General features: G+C 43.6%; 1 protein-coding gene across 2 annotated transcripts in view; it reads right to left on the bottom strand.

The window, feature by feature from the left end:
• Positions 1-2,678: 2,678 nt before the first annotated feature.
• Positions 2,679-17,316, bottom strand: part of LOC138799941 (zinc finger protein OZF-like) — a 57,242-nt gene continuing 42,604 nt past the window's right edge. For both annotated transcript variants that reach the window (XM_069981732.1, XM_069981733.1), the window contains exon 7: positions 2,679-3,935. In XM_069981732.1, coding sequence (XP_069837833.1) covers positions 3,040-3,935 — 896 coding nt within the window. In that variant the 3' untranslated portion in view covers positions 2,679-3,039. The remainder of the gene's footprint in view (positions 3,936-17,316) is intronic.

The raw sequence follows: 17,316 nt of genomic DNA on the forward strand, positions 1-17,316 counted from the left end.
TCACATCGTGTGTGTTTGCTGATGATGCGGACAGGGTGCAGGGCGTGATGTCACAGGAGGCGGGGCTAGATCCCCCAATATCCTAAGTGATTCACCATTTCTGACCAGCCAGAAGCAGCTACTGTACTGATTTTTCTGGTTGTGCTGTGTGGGTGGCACCACAATGAAATGATAAAGTACTGCAAATAATTCAGTAACACAATGAAACTGCAATGTGTGAACACAGCCTAGATGTTCTGCAACAGATTTTGGCTGGGAATGGGCAGGGGACTGTGATGAACAGCTGAGGGAAAGCATTGAATTCCGGGAACTGCTTTTGCAGAAGTTTCATTTTTTTTTAACCTCTACCTGGAGTTCCCCTTTAAAGTGACAGGCTGTGTCTTGAACCCTGCATGCACAGCACCTCTGTCAAATTAAAGGGGGACCTTCAGGTAGAGGTTAAAAAACATGATACTTCTGCAGAAGCATATGGCTTTACATACCTGTCTATTCCAGTTTTGAAACTACCAAAAATCCATTTGTTTGGGGGGAAGGTGTGTGTGTGTGTTTTCTGTATTGTGTTTCTTTCCTTCCTGGTTGAGCAGTTCCCAGAATGCAATGCTTTCCCTCAGCTAATCATCACAGTCCCCCACCCATCACAATCAGTAAAATTAGTGCTGCACCTGCTTCTGGCCATTCAGATGGTGAATCACTCAGGGGATTGGGGGATCCAGCCCCGCCTCCTGTGACTTCATGCTCTGCCCCCTGTGTGCATCATCATCCTGTGCTCAGCAGACACAATGTGAGACAGAGGCATGGAAGATTTGTCTCCTAAGGTGGGAGAGCAGAAGGAGACAATGTGAATTGGCACAGAGGCCATTTTTCTTCACTTCCTGGATGTCTATCAGCTACCAGTGTGGCAGAACCATGCAGATATATAACCTTTAATGTACTTTTAATAGAAAAATTTTCTTATCCGGAGTTCCCCTTTAAGGGTATGTTTCTCACTTGTTTCTCGTATTCTTGGTCAGTATTTTGCAACCAAAACCAGGAGTGGATTGAGAACACAAAAGGATGGCATGTATCGTAAAGGGACCAGATGCAAATAAATTTATTCGCAAATGGCCGGTTTGGGAATAAAATGTTCGCATCTGGCCATTTTCCGCCAGGGGGGCGGGGAGGGGGTGTGGAGGGGGCAGAACGAGGGCGCGGACTGAGTCCACACTAATTATCATTAGATTAGCAAAAAAATAAGCAGAAAACCTACGCCAGCTCTGAGCTGGCGTAGGTTTCCTGCCGCGCCCCGGGGCAGTCTGCCTCTACATAAATCTCCGTACCATCGGAGCTGTGGGGACATTTTTAAGTCCGGCGCAGAAAACGGCGGACTTAGTAAATGTCCCCCATAGTTTATGTTCACACACTGTTGGAATTTAGTGGATGGCTGCCATTTAATGGAAAATAATGGTGGTTGTTTTAAACATAGCCTTTCTGTCTATTCCTGGTTTTGGTTGCAATATACTGAGCATAAATACTAAAAGCCAAAAAAAAAAAAAAAAAGAATTAAGGCTGCATTCACACGTTCAATGATTTTCCCGGTCCGTGATTGTGGTCTGCTAGCTACCTCTGTGATCCGTGCAAAACAGTCCGTTTTTCATCTGTTTTGCATCCTTTTTTGTGTCAATTTTTTTTCTTGGACATGTTTTATAGCATTTGAAATTACATCACATCCGTGTTTTTCACAGATAAAACACATTTGTCATATCCATGAAAAACATGGATCCCATTGATTTCTATTGGGGAATCCATTCCATGCTTCCATTCCAAGTTATGACGTGTCCTATTTTTAAACAGAACGGATCACGGAATGTCTGAATAGCCCAATAGAAGGCAATGGGCTGTGAGCACGGACAACTTCCCGTCACGTGTGAATGCAGCCTAAGGGTACAAACGCACACCCCGTATACGCAGCAGATACGCAGCAGATTTGATGCTGTGTTCAGTTACTTAGATCTAATCTGCTGCGTATCACAGCAGTAAATACGCTGCGTGTGTTTGGTTCTGACCTCTGTGTTTTAACTGATCACAGTGCAAAAAGTGGGCTTCGGAATAAGGTGGAATTTTTTTTATAGAATTCAAGAACATGGTAAGGCGCAGAATGTTTTCTTATACTTTTATGGGCAGTTTACACTAGTTTCTGTCTTACACACTTTGATAAATCTGGGTGCGCTGCAGTATTTTTGTCAGTAAACTTTATCCCCCCCTGAAAAAAAAAGGCACAAAATACACAGAAAAGCTGCAGATCTTCCAGTTATATTTCTCTGTTTGGTTCCACTCCTGAAAAATACTGACTTAAACACTAGGGGGAGATTTATCAAAGGGTGTAAAATCTAGACTGGTGCAAACTGGTCACAGCAACCAATCACAGCTCAGCGCCCACAGCAACCAATCACAGCTCAGCGCCCACAGCAACCAATCACAGCTCAGCTCCCACAGCAACCAATCACAGCTCAGCGCCCACAGCAACCAATCACAGCTCAGCGCACACAGCAACCAATCACAGCTCAGCTCCCACAGCAACCAATCACAGCTCAGTGCCCACAGCAACCAATCACAGCTCAGCGCCCACAGCAACCAATCACAGCTCCTCTTTCCTTTCAGCAGAGCCTAAAGCTGAGCTGTGAAAAAAAAAATTTCACAAGTGACTCTTAAAAGCAAATCTTCTATTGGCACATATGCTTAGTGATCCTTGCCGCCTCGCTGATTCCAGGGGTGACGATTATTTGGCAATCCTCCGCCTCATTCTGCAGATAAATCCACTTCTCCTTGTAATGAGTTTGTCTGGTGCCCTGGAGGCGGGCTCAGCGTCATTCTAGTCACTTGTAATAGGAGGAGATATCGGTGGCCGCTGGGCCTGCCCGCAGAATAAGGCAGCTGATCTCCGAATGACCAGAGCGACACCACCAATTAGTAAGTATAAAAAAACTTCAGTTAAAATACGTGCTGAAAGATTCACTTTAACATTTCCATATCCATTAAATGTAGTTACTGTAGGAATGAAAATTACTTCATTACCTCAGTGTGACTGCTGTAATGGTCAACAAGATCAGATATGAGCGTAAAACATTCCCCACATTCTGAACATGAAAATGATCCTTCCCACGTGTGAATTTTATGGTGGTCAACTAGATCTGATATCTCTGTAAAACATTCCCCACACACTGAGCATCCAAATGGCTTCTTAAATCTGTGAGTTTTCTGATGTCTCTCGAGGTAGTCTTTACGCGCGAAACATTTACCACAGTCTACACATGAGAATGGCTTCTCCCCTGTGTGAATCACCTGATGTTTAACTAGATCAGAATTCTGAGTAAAACCTTTCCCACATTCCAAACAAGTAAATGGCTTCTGTCCAGCATGACTTCTCTGATGTTTAACAAGAACTGACTTTTGAGTGAAACATTTCCCACATTCCGTACATGAAAATGGCTTTTGTCCTGTGTGAATTCTCTGATGTTCAACAAGGGATGATTTCTGGGTAAAACATTTGCCACATTCTGAACATGAAAATGGTTTCTCCCCTGTGTGGATCCTCTGATGTTCCACAAGAACAGATTTCTTTGTGAAACATTTCCCACATTCTAAACATGAATATGGCCGCTCATTGTTGTGAATTCTCCTGTGCATTAAAAGACTTAAGTTCTTCTTAAAATGTTTTCCACATTCAGAACATGTAAACATTTTACTTTCGTAGTGACTTGCAACTTCATTAACAATCTGTGATGGATCAGGAAAAAGCTCCTTGTGCTTTATAGGGTCAGATACGGGTTCTCTGCTGTCAAGGGCTGGGTGCAGACTGGCAATGATGAGGTGTTCTCCACATGTAAGCTGTGTGGTATCTTCAGCTCCATTATCTATTGATAAAGGGCTCTGTCCTTCATGGTAACTGCTGAAGTCATCTGCAGAGTTAAAAATATTAGTTTTTATTTTTATTTCCATTAAATCATTAAGGCATTCAGTCTGATAAAGGGGTATTCTGGAGGAAAGGTTGGGGACTTTTTTTGTTATTACATTGCTTTAAAAAATAATATTACTAGGCAATATAGCAATAATGTGTCACTGTCTTTTTTTTGCAGAAATCAATAGTCCAGGCGATTTTAAGAAACTTTGTAATTGGGTTTATTAGGCAAATCTGCCATTATCTGATTCAAAAAGCCTTTCCCCAGGTCCCCCCCCCCCTCTCTCTCTCTCTCTCTCTCGTCCGCTGCTCAGAATCAGGAAATCTCGACATCTTTTACATCAGTCGTGCCCTGTCTGTTCTATGGAGAGGGGAGGGGAGGGGGGAGGAGGAAGATTAGTCGTCAGCAGAGAACAAAGGATTACACAGCAGGAACTGTGTGACAGCCGGTATTCAGGAGGTCAGAGAGGTCAGCGCTGACTATCAGAGGAGATAGCCCGATGATGTAGCTGTAAATTAACTTTGTTGTCCTGTTTTGGTGCCTCATCTCCCTCCCCTCCATAGAAAACAGTAAAGACAGGGGGGAGAGCTTCAAACTGCTTTTTCATTATAAAATGCATTTTTCGGCTAATAAACCCAATTACAAAGTTTCCTAAAAATGCCTGGACTATTGATTTCTGCAAAAAAAAAAAAATGTAAATGACAGTGACACTTTAAAATAAATCATTTTTTTTTTTTTAAATCATTTTAAATAATACAGTGGTAGCTTTGTTCTGGAACGCAGCTTGTTTTCCCATAAGGAACAATGCAAATGTGTTTACTTGGTTCCAGCAGCCACCACTAATTAGTAGTAATTAACTACAGCACTAATGGGACGTTTACACAGAGAGATTTATCAGACATATTTTTGAAGCCTAAGCCAGGAATGGATTTGAAGAGAGGAGAAATCTCAGTTTTTCCTTTATGACCTGTTCTCTGTTTATAGTGTGTTCCTGGCTTTGCTTCAAAGATCTGTCAGATAAATCTTTCTATGTAAACGTACCCTTATTTATAACATTGAGAAGTGCCCAGCTTAATCACCATGATACAATGCAGCAGTGTAAAGGATGGGGGGATAGAGGTGCCCAGCTTAAAGGGGAACTCCAGGTAGAGGTAAATTAATCAACCTGCTGCAGAAGCATATATCATTGCTTACCTGTCTATCCCAGTTTTGAAACTACCAAAAATCCATTTGTTTTGGGGGTCTTGTTTTGTATTGTGTTTCTGCACTTCCTGGTTGAGCAGTTGTACACAGGACTACAAGTTCCAGAATACATTGCTTTCCCTCAGCTGTTCATCACGGTCCTTCACCCTGCACATTCCCCGCACTCTGTAGCCGAACATCTAGACTCTGTTCTCACATTGCAGTTTCATTGTGTTACCGATTTGCAGTACTTTATCATTTCATTGTGTTCCAACCCACACAGCGCGCTGTATTCTCTACCTGTAACACCACACAGCACGCTGTATTCTCTACCTGTAACACCACACAGCACCCTGTATTCTCTACCTGTAACACCACACAGCACGCTGTATTCTCTACCTGTAACACCACACAGCACACTGTATTCTCTACCTGTAACACCACACAGCACGCTGTATTCTCTACCTGTAACACCACACAGCACGCTGTATTCTCTACCTGTAACACCACACAGCACTGTATTCTCTACCTGTAACACCACACAGCGCGCTGTAATCTCTACCTGTAACACCACACAGCACGCTGTATTCTCTACCTGTAACACCACACAGCACACTGTATTCTCTACCTGTAACACCACACAGCACACTGTATTCTCTACCTGTAACACCACACAGCACTGTATTCTCTACCTGTAACACCACACACCACGCTGTATTCTCTACCTGTAACACCACACAGCACGTTGTATTCTCTACCTGTAACACCACACAGCACGCTGTATTCTCTACCTGTAACACCACACAGCACGCTGTATTCTCTACCTGTAACACCGCACAGCACGCTGTATTCTCTACCTGTAACACCGCACAGCACGCTGTATTCTCTACCTGTAACACCACACAGCACGCTGTATTCTCTACCTGTAGCACCACACTGTATTCTCTACCTGTAACACCACACAGCACGCTGTATTCTCTACCTGTAACACCACACAGCGCTGTATTCTCTACCTGTAACACCACACAGCGCTGTATTCTCTACCTGTAACACCACACAGCACACTGTATTCTATACCTGTAACACCACACAGCACGCTGTATTCTCTACCTGTAACACCACACAGCACACTGCATTCTCTACCTGTAACACCACACAGCACCCTGTATTCTCTACCTGTAACACCACACAGCACCCTGTATTCTCTCTCTGTAACACCACACAGCACTGTATTCTCTACCTGTAACACCACACAGCACACTGTATTCTCTACCTGTAACACCACACAGCACGCTGTATTCTCTACCTGTAACACCACACAGCACGCTGTATTCTCTACCTGTAACACCACACAGCACTGTATTCTCTACCTGTAACACCACACAGAACGCTGTATTCTCTACCTGTAACACCACACAGCACTGTATTCTCTACCTGTAACACCACACAGCACGCTGTATTATCTACCTGTAACACCACACAGCACACTGTATTCTCTACCTGTAACACCACACAGCACCCTGTATTCTCTACCTGTAACACCACACAGCACCCTGTATTCTCTCTCTGTAACACCACACAGCACTGTATTCTCTACCTGTAACACCACACAGCACACTGTATTCTCTACCTGTAACACCACACAGCACACTGTATTCTCTACCTGTAACACCACACAGCACTGTATTCTCTAACTGTAACACCACACAGCACGCTGTATTCTCTACCTGTAACACCACACAGCACGCTGTATTCTCTACCTGTAACATCACACAGCACGCTGTATTCTCTACCTGTAACACCACACAGCACTGTATTCTCTACCTGTAACACCACACAGCGCTGTATTCTCTACCTGTAACACCACACAGCACTGTATTCTCTACCTGTAACACCACACAGCACACTGTATTCTCTACCTGTAACACCACACAGCACACTGTATTCTCTACCTGTAACACCACACAGCACTGTATTCTCTACCTGGAACACCACACAGCACGCTGTATTCTCTACCTGTAACACCACACAGCACGCTGTATTCTCTACCTGTAACACCACACAGCACGCTGTATTCTCTACCTGTAACACCACACAGCACACTGTATTCTCTACCTGTAACACCACACAGCACTGTACTCTCTACCTGTAACACCACACAGCACACTGTATTCTCTACCTGTAACACCACACTGTATTCTCTACCTGTAACACCACACAGCACTGTATTCTCTACCTGTAACACCACACAGCACACTGTATTCTCTACCTGCAACACCACACAGCACACTGTATTCTCTACCTGTAACACCACACAGCACTGTATTCTCTACCTATAACACCACAGAGCACGCTGTATTCTCTCCCTGAACACCACACAGCACGCTGTATTCTCTACCTGTAACACCACACAGCACGCTGTATTCTCTACCTGTAACACCACACAGCACTGTATTCTCTACCTGTAACACCACACAGCACACTGTATTCTCTACCTGTAACACCACACAGCACACTGTATTCTCTACCTGTAACACCACACAGCACTGTATTCTCTACCTGTAACACCACACAGCACACTGTATTCTCTACCTGTAACACCACACAGCACTGTATTCTCTACCTGTAACACCACACAGCACACTGTATTCTCTACCTGTAACACCACACAGCACTGTACTCTCTACCTGTAACACCACACAGAACGCTGTATTCTCTACCTGTAACACCACACAGAACGCTGTATTCTCTACCTGTAACACCACACAGCACACTGTATTCTCTACCTGTAACACCACACAGCACACTGTATTCTCTACCTGTAACACCACACAGCACGCTGTATTCTCTACCTGTAACACCACACAGCACTGTATTCTCTACCTGTAACACCACACTGTATTCTCTACCTGTAACACCACACAGCACTGTATTCTCTACCTGTAACACCACACTGTACTCTCTACCTGTAACACTACACAGCACCCTGTATTCTCTACCTGTAACTACACACAGCACTGTATTCTCTACCTGTAACACCACACAGCACGCTGTATTCTCTACCTGTAACACCACACAGCACGCTGTATTCTCTACCTGTAACACCACACAGCACGCTGTATTCTCTACCTGTAACTACACACAGCACTGTATTCTCTACCTGTAACACCACACAGCACGCTGTATTCTCTATCTGTAACACCACACAGTGCTGTATTCTCTACCTGTAACACCACACAGCACTGTATTCTCTAGCTGTAACACCACACAGTGCTGTATTCTCTACCTGTAACACCACACAGCACTGTATTCTCTACCTGTAACACCACACAGCACGCTGTATTCTCTATCTGTAACACCACACAGTGCTGTATTCTCTACCTGTAACACCACACAGCACTGTATTCTCTAGCTGTAACACCACACAGTGCTGTATTCTCTACCTGTAACACCACACAGCACCCTGTATTCTCTACCTGTAACACCACACAGCACTGTATTCTCTACCTGTAACACCACACAGCACTGTATTCTCTACCTGTAACACCACACAGCACGCTGTATTCTCTACCTGTAAGTAAAAAAAAGAGACAAAAGGCTAGACATAAATCAAAGAGTGTACTCCACTATATAAATGATCAAAAAATGAATTTTATTGCAGAATAACATAGAACACTACACAATACACTTAAAAACAATTAAAAGGTTCCAACCAGGAACATACAAATTCATGGTCTGCCCACAAAACAGGTATTGGGCATCAGACCAACGGGGGGTAGCATACAAATAATGTTGCTAACATGACCCAAGCAAAATTAGGACCAATATTATAAAATAATTTAATCAGAACCAAGGCACTGCGTGCAAAAAAACACTTTAACCTAAAACATCAATATCATACAAAATGAGACCTAATCAAGTTCTAGATAAGAAGGAAAAAGTATGCAATAACACGATAATGAAACCCCAAAAGTGAATGAGGAAAAAAGAAGGAGAAAACCTAACCTAGGGGTTTTGGGGTTTCATTATCGTGTTATTGCATACTTTTTCCTTCTTATCTAGAACTTGATTAGGTCTCATTTTGTATGATATTGATGTTTTAGGTTAAAGTGTTTTTTTGCACGCAGTGCCTTGGTTCTGATTAAATTATTTTATAATATTGGTCCTAATTTTGCTTGGGTCATGTTAGCAACATTATTTGTATGCTACCCCCCGTTGGTCTGATGCCCAATACCTGTTTTGTGGGCAGACCATGAATTTGTATGTTCCTGGTTGGAACCTTTTAATTGTTTTTAAGTGTATTGTGTAGTGTTCTATGTTATTCTGCAATAAAATTCATTTTTTGATCATTTATATAGTGGAGTGCACTCTTTGATTTATGTCTAGCCTTTTGTCTCTTTTTTTTACTTATCGTTATGGATATCTAGACATTGAGTGGCACCCCGTCTTTGTATGTATTTTTCGGTTGAGCCACCTGCTTAGTGTTCTTAGTATTCTCTACCTGTAACACCACACAGCACGCTGTATTCTCTACCTGTAACACCACACAGCACTGTATTCTCTACCTGTAACACCACACAGCACGCTGTATTCTCTACCTGTAACACTACACAGCACGCTGTATTCTCTACCTGTAACACCACACAGCACTGTATTCTCTACCTGTAACACCACACAGCACTGTATTCTCTACCTGTAACACCACACAGCACTGTATTCTCTACCTGTAACACCACACAGCACTGTATTCTCTACCTGTAACACCACACAGCACGCTGTATTCTCTACCTGTAACACCACACAGCACTGTATTCTCTACCTGTAACACCACACAGCACTGTATTCTCTACCTGTAAAACCCCACAGCACGCTGTATTCTCTACCTGTAACACCACACAGCACTGTATTCTCTACCTGTAACACCACACAGCACGCTGTATTCTCTACCTGTAACACCACACAGCACTGTATTCTCTACCTGTAACACCACACAGCACTGTATTCTCTACCTGTAACACCACACAGCACTGTATTCTCTACCTGTAACACCACACAGCACGCTGTATTCTCTACCTGTAACACCACACAGCACTGTATTCTCTACCTGTAACACCACACAGCACTGTATTCTCTACCTGTAACACCACACAGCACGCTGTATTCTCTACCTGTAACACCACACAGCACTGTATTCTCTACCTGTAACACCACACAGCATGCTGTATTCTCTACCTGTAATGCCTATATTGGAAGTAAAGAACTTTTTTAATTTAATGGAAAAAAAAATTTCTTTGCATCTTCTCGCACATATTATGATGAAGCATCTTTTATCTTTGAAGTTGAGTCCCACAATAAGGACTTTATCCGATATTATCTTACATTTTTTGTCCAGGTGGGATTGGCAGTGCCCTCTGTGCCATTTACCAACATTTAATTGTGTTACAGTATCATTTCTGTGAAGACGCTGCAGTACTGCAATTAAACTCCAACGTGTGAACATAGCCCTAATTTCACTGCAGACTTTTGCACAATCAGTGAAGTTGCAGCAGCTGCTTCTGGCCGGTCAGAGATGGTAAATCACTCAGGGGATTGGGGGATACAGCCCCGCCTCCTGTGACATCACGCCCTGCCCCCCTGTCTGCATTATCAGCCTGCGCTCAGCAAACACACACAATGTGAGACAGAGGCGTGGAATATTTGTCTCCCACAGTGGGAGAACAGAGGGAGCAGGAGGCAAAGTGGATTTGGCACAGGGGCTAATTTTTTTTAGTTTCCTGGATAACAATCAGCTACCAGTGTGGCAGAACCGTACAGATATAGTCTCACTGCCGAAAGGGTAAATAAACCTTAACGTTTAATAAATCTCAGTTAAAAAGTTGTTCACCCAAATGATACAAATCATGAACACAAACCAACACCAAATCAACAATTGTAAATATTTTTAAATATATATACACACAGTTGTGACCTCAATGCCCAACTGTGATATGTGTCATCATGCCAGTACAGCGACTGGACTTACTCCACTGCAATCTTGTATGTACCGGGAGAGAAGAGGAACACTATGGATGGCGGTCCCTATTCCTACTGGTGGCACAATGACACGTGACTCGGGACAAGCAAACGGAGGGCGTGCAGGGCATCTATGGTGGGCGTGCCGGATCGGCCCTAGATCTTATGGTCTATTCTAGCCTGCCCTAGGCGGAGTTAACGTCCTGAAAAGGACGCCCCCCGCACCCGATCCTAATCCCTACTCTCCTAGCTCTGCCCCTAGGTGGTGAGGCTAGCTATCTCACTAGCAAATCCCTAGGCTGACTTGTCAAACTAGTAGCTGGTCTTACTATAGATATAAGAAACAGTAATCCAATCACACAAAATCCACAAGTGCAGTCGGGATGTATTGGGGAATAGGAGTTTACCAATACCAGTAGATGATTGTTATGGGAATAAAGCTGAAGGCTAATTCAGATTCAGTGGTTTGATCCCTTTTATCTAGGCACTACAAGTCACACTAACTCATAAACGTACAGATGATACTTGCCATAGCACACAAAGTCTGATGCATATAGACTCTTAGGATAAATGCAGACAAGATATAAAGCTGTCAGCCGGACATTATTTTTCAGATATTGATAATGGGTCAATACTCATAGTTAGTCCGGGTGGCAGAGTGGTCTCAACGCGTTTCTTGAACCCCCATCAATCATCAGTAGACCTAGTGGGGGGTCTGGTGCAGGACATCTGTAGCTGTGATAGACATGGTGCTGTGATGAAGGCTGCCAGGCGTCTATACGTATCTAGCTGCCACACTCCTTTTTGTGTCCATAACTCCTCCTACCTTCATTTGTATTGGTAGTCGAGTGATAGGCTATCCAATCAGGATTATGCATAGATAGAGCATGCGCGCCCATGTATAGGGCCGGCTCCAGCGTGAAGTCCATAGAGGCGTGTTAGGTCATACCCGCGCAGGCGTATTTGCGCTATCGGCCCGTAGTGTCCGCACTGCGCATGCCTGGATAACTGCTCGCAAATAGACCAGCTATCAGACATATCACAGCGCAGGCGCGCATATCATTACATGCATGTGGGCACCTATAGATGTTAGTGCCCGGATATGACTATGTAATCCAGTTACGGAAGAAACGTAGTTAACACATGCAATCACTAAAAGGCTAACTAGAAGATAATATGCCTTATAGTATATATTTCTTTTTTAAAATTGATTGGATACCTAAATAAAAAATTCATGATTGAATGCCTAATAAAAATACCTTAAACAACTCATGATGGATAGAATGGTGATCAATAAGGCAATAAATGCCCAAATGAGCAGTCCCATAGACTTTACTGCGCTGGTGATCGGTCTCATATATATAGCTGACCCACGCCGATAGTGGTGCACTGCACTTTACTGCGCTGGTGATCGGTCTCATATATATAGCTGACCCACGCCGATAGTGGTGCACTGCACTTTACTGCGCTGGTGATCGGTCTCATATATATAGCTGACCCACGCCGATAGTGGTGCACTGCACTTTACTGCGCTGGTGATCGGTCTCATATATATAGCTGACCCACGCCGATAGTGGTGCACTGCACTTTACTGCGCTGGTGATCGGTCTCATATATATAGCTGACCCACGCCGATAGTGGTGCACTGCACTTTACTGCGCTGGTGATCGGTCTCATATATATAGCTGACCCACGCCGATAGTGGTGCACTGCACTTTACTGCGCTGGTGATCGGTCTCATATATATAGCTGACCCACGCCGATAGTGGTGCACTGCACTTTACTGCGCTGATGATCGGTCACATATATATAGCTGACCCACGCCGATAGTGGTGCACTGCACTTTACTGCACTGGTGATGCACCTAATAGGAAGATATGTCCACAGCAATTATTTAAGGAATACAGGCAGAAAGTCTAAACAGGAATTAGTAACAACTGATTTTGTTAGTCAAATGAAACATCCAAAGGACAATGCCTCGTTGATTCCAAATGGAGAATATGTTTTACATCTATAAATCCACTGTATTTCCTTTTGTAGCAATCTCTTGAAATCGCCTCCATGCTTTGATGGTCTCACGATCTCCAGAACCGCAAAGGTGACTGATTTCAGGTCCCCATTATGATTTTCATTCACATGTCTAGCCAATGGTGTCTCCCGGCCATGCTGGATATCATTGACATGCTTGCAAATCCGTCTCCTAAGTTCCCTAAATGTCTTCCCTATGTAATCTTTGGGGCAAGAGCATTGTGCCATATATATAACCCACTTCGTGCGGCATGTCACAAGGTCCCTTAGTTGAAATGATTGTCCTGTAGTGGAGGCTGTATTGACTTGTCTTACGTATGAAGTTACACGCTTTACAGCCACTACACTTATATTGGCCGATAGTTTGTTTCTCGAGCCACGTTCTTTCTTTAGCGGGACCCTGGTAGTGGCTGTGTACTAGACAATCCTTCAGGCTCCTCCCCTTCCTATAAGTGATTAGGGGGCGGTCCGATATCACATTTTGCAGACTCTGGTCCGCCATCATCGTACCTCCTGTGATAGATCATTATACGTTCCGATGATCCTTGAGACATTTTTTTCATCAGTTCCTCCTATTTTTGGTCTCAACAGGGCACTCCGATCCTTCTTTCTAGCATCTATGAAGGCATCCCTTAAGATTTCATTCCGATAACCTCTATCTAAGAATCTCTTCTGGAGATCTTTAGCCTGTTTGTGAAATTCATCATTGGAAGAGCAGTTGTGTCGCACCCTATAATACTGCCCCTTAGGTATACCTTTTTTCAGGGGCAGTGGGTGGTGGCTGTTCCAATGTAGCAGGCTATTTGTTGAGGTAGGTTTCCTGTAGAGTGTGGAGGATAGGCCACCCGTTTGGTTGTAGATTAGTATATCCAAAAACGGCAGTCTCTTTGTTTATCTCGGATATAAACCTCAAACCCAGGTCGTTGTTGTTCAATGATTCCACAAACGTGGTAAACTCATCCCGACTCCCTGACCACAGGACAAACACATTGTCTATATACCTAGTCCAAAGGGTGATGTGAGCTGGCCAAGGCATGTCCTCTGCTGGGAAGACAAGGGTGTCTTCCCACCAGCCCAGGAAGAGATTGGCATAAGTGGGGCACATGGGTTCCCCATTGCCATCCCCCTGAGCTGGTGGTACTGTTTCCCATCAAATAAAAAAATAATTCCTCGTAAGGACAAACTCCAGGAGCTTCTCAATGAACTCATTATGGGCCTGTAACGCTCTTCCCTGGGTTTTAAGAAAATGATTGACCCCCTGGAGGCCTTTTCCATGGGGAATAGAGCTATACAGCGCCTACAGATATAATAATACATTATACAGACACATCTATATAACTTTTAATTTACTTTTATTAGAAAAACAGTTTTCCTTTTGTGGAGTTCCCCTTTAATCACCATGATACAATACAGCAAAGTAAAGGATGGTGGATAGAGATGCACTGACTGTACAGTATATAGACACCCGCAATCTTATACAGTACTGTACGTTAGGCCTAACCAGTGCTTAACGCAATCCATGCCTGGAAAAGTGACACGTCAGCCACAGGAGAGGGGGACAGGAGGTGTCAGGACACCAGGAGGAGGGAGGGGGTTGAAACTAGTGATGAGCGAACTTGCCAAAAGTTGGGGTTTGGCTAAGTTCACCCAAACATTCAGCAAGTTCGCTCATCACCAGCTTGAGACACCAGCACCTGCCAGAGTTTGGAAGCAAAGCAAAAATTCAAGTTACTTCCAGGTAAATTTTTGTTTGAATACCAAATATTTTGAACTCTGAAGCATTTGAAAGCAGAGGTACCACTGAATAATATTTTTCTTTAAAGTGTCGCTGTCATTATAACTTTCAAAATTTAAATCAGCAGTAGATATGATATAAAGCAGGTCTCTAATTTACTTTCAATATTTTTTTTTAAAGTTATCAATGAAAGGGGTGTTCTGACCAGGGCTGTGGAGTCGGAGTCGTGGAGTCGGAGCTAGTTTTGGCTGGAGTCGGAAAAAAAATGTACCGACTCCAGCTTTTAAAACAAATCTTTAAAAAAATTTAAAGTTGAGTTTTGATATAAGTTTTATAAGTTTTGCTCATCAATATATTTTATGAGCAACATTCTAATAGGTCACTGGCCCTGTTAGATAAGGGTGGTCGGGGAATATATCAGTAATAGGACACTGGCCCTATTACATAAGGGTGGTCGGGGAATATATCAGTAATAGGACACTGGCCGTATTAGATAAGGGTGGTCGGGGAATATATCAGTAATAGGACACTGGCCCTGTTAGATAAGGGTGGTCGGGGAATATATCAGTAATAGGACACTGGCCCTATTAGGTAAGGGTGGTCGGGGATTATATCAGTAATAGGACACTGGCCCTATTACATAAGGGTGGTCGGGAATATATCAGTAATAGGACACTGGGTGGTCGCGGAGGGGTTGTCGGTCACTATTTGGCAGTTTGTTTCTGAGCTGGAAGAGTCCATTGTGTGGGGGGAGATCTGTGCTGGTCTCTTCCTGGATGCTGGATGACTGTATATGAGCAGCAGTGTAATATGGAGATATCCTGTGTAATATAGAGGAGGAGGAGAAGACATAAGTAGTGTATCTGTAACCTCTGTCCTCAGTCCGGAGTTTTCTCTCTGGGAGAAGATTGTGTGTTTTTCTCGTGTTCTATGGCTGCAGGTGTGTGTGTGTGTGTGTGTGTGTGTGTGTATGTGTGCGTGCATGCGCTATGGCTGCAGCTGTGTGTGCGCTATTGCTGCAGCAGGCTGTGTGTGTGCGCTATGGCTGTAGCAAGTTGTGTGTGCTGTTGCATGCCCCCACAGTGACCCTCAACATCACTATGTATAACCCCCGTATATATCACCATGGCTGACCTCTATATTGCAGGTATCTGGCATTGTTAGCAGTGTTTCTGTGTGTATGGTAAATATTTAGTTAGAGAGATAGAAGATGTCAGCAGGAAAAACCACCTGCTCCATCTAGTCTAGTTGTGAGTAGTTCAGGACATGGAGGCTGGAGACTGGCTGCATCCACTGCACACACAGGAGAAGCTGCTGTATATACAGTATATATTCCCTCAGAAGTCGCCCCAGGATCATGTAGGACATTAGGGAGAAGCTGCTGAGCCAGTGTGATAGATAACTCCCCTGGTATATGACTGGCCATTTATGAAGGAGCAGGAGTCGGTCCTGATAAAATTCAGGAGTCGGAGTTGGAGCTGCAGCTTACAGACTCCACAGCCCTGGTTCTGACTACCCCCCGCCCCAAAGAGTCTAAACACAAGAAGTCCCGTGTTTCCCAGGTCATCTGCGCTCATGTGATTGATGGACACTGAGCCCTGACACTATGTAGTGGACGGGACTTCATGTGTTTAGTCTCTTATATCAACCAGCAAAAGACTAAAAAGCTGCAGGAGACTGGACCTGGATACAGGTAAATGGAGCTTAATTGCAAACCCCACCCAATCTGGAGACAAGAGAGGGGGAAAAGTGGCCATGTTTTTGTAGCGCTGGATAACCCCTTTAAAAACTGAATACATTAAAAGTATGTCTCAATTTGCACTCAAAGCATGGACTTTGTTTTTTGAAACAGAATTGTTATGTATATGGGAGCTGTCACTTTAAAAAGCTTTTGACAAAAAGGTCAGCATTTGACTGATCACTAGAATAAGCGGTAAGCGCATTCTCTCCCAGCTGCACTGGATCGGTTGGGGCCTAAATACCAAAAATAGTTGTCAAAACGTTTTTTTCTAAGTAACATTGCCCATTTAAGAAAATAAATACGGGTGTTATTGTTTTTGTTATTACCTTAATTTGTACATTTGTGCTAAATAATCAAAATTCTCTGGCAGTGAAAAGGTGCCAACTAGAGATGAGTGACCCTGGAGCAGCTGGAGTCCATCCGAACCCGAATGTTCGGCATGTGATTAGCGGTGGCTGCTGAAGTTGGATAAAGCCCTAAGGCTATGTGGAAATCATGGATAAAGTCATTGGCTGTAGTTATTGGCTGTAGTTATTGGATATAGTCATTGGCTGTAGTTATTGGCTGTAGTTATTGGATATAGTCATTGGCTGTAGTTATTGGCTGTAGTTATTGGCTGTAGTTATTGGATATAGTTATTGGATATAGTCATTGGATGTAGTCATTGGATGTAGTCATTGGAT

This window comes from Dendropsophus ebraccatus, chromosome 8, assembly GCF_027789765.1.
Source record: "Dendropsophus ebraccatus isolate aDenEbr1 chromosome 8, aDenEbr1.pat, whole genome shotgun sequence".
Taxonomy (NCBI): domain Eukaryota; kingdom Metazoa; phylum Chordata; class Amphibia; order Anura; family Hylidae; genus Dendropsophus; species Dendropsophus ebraccatus.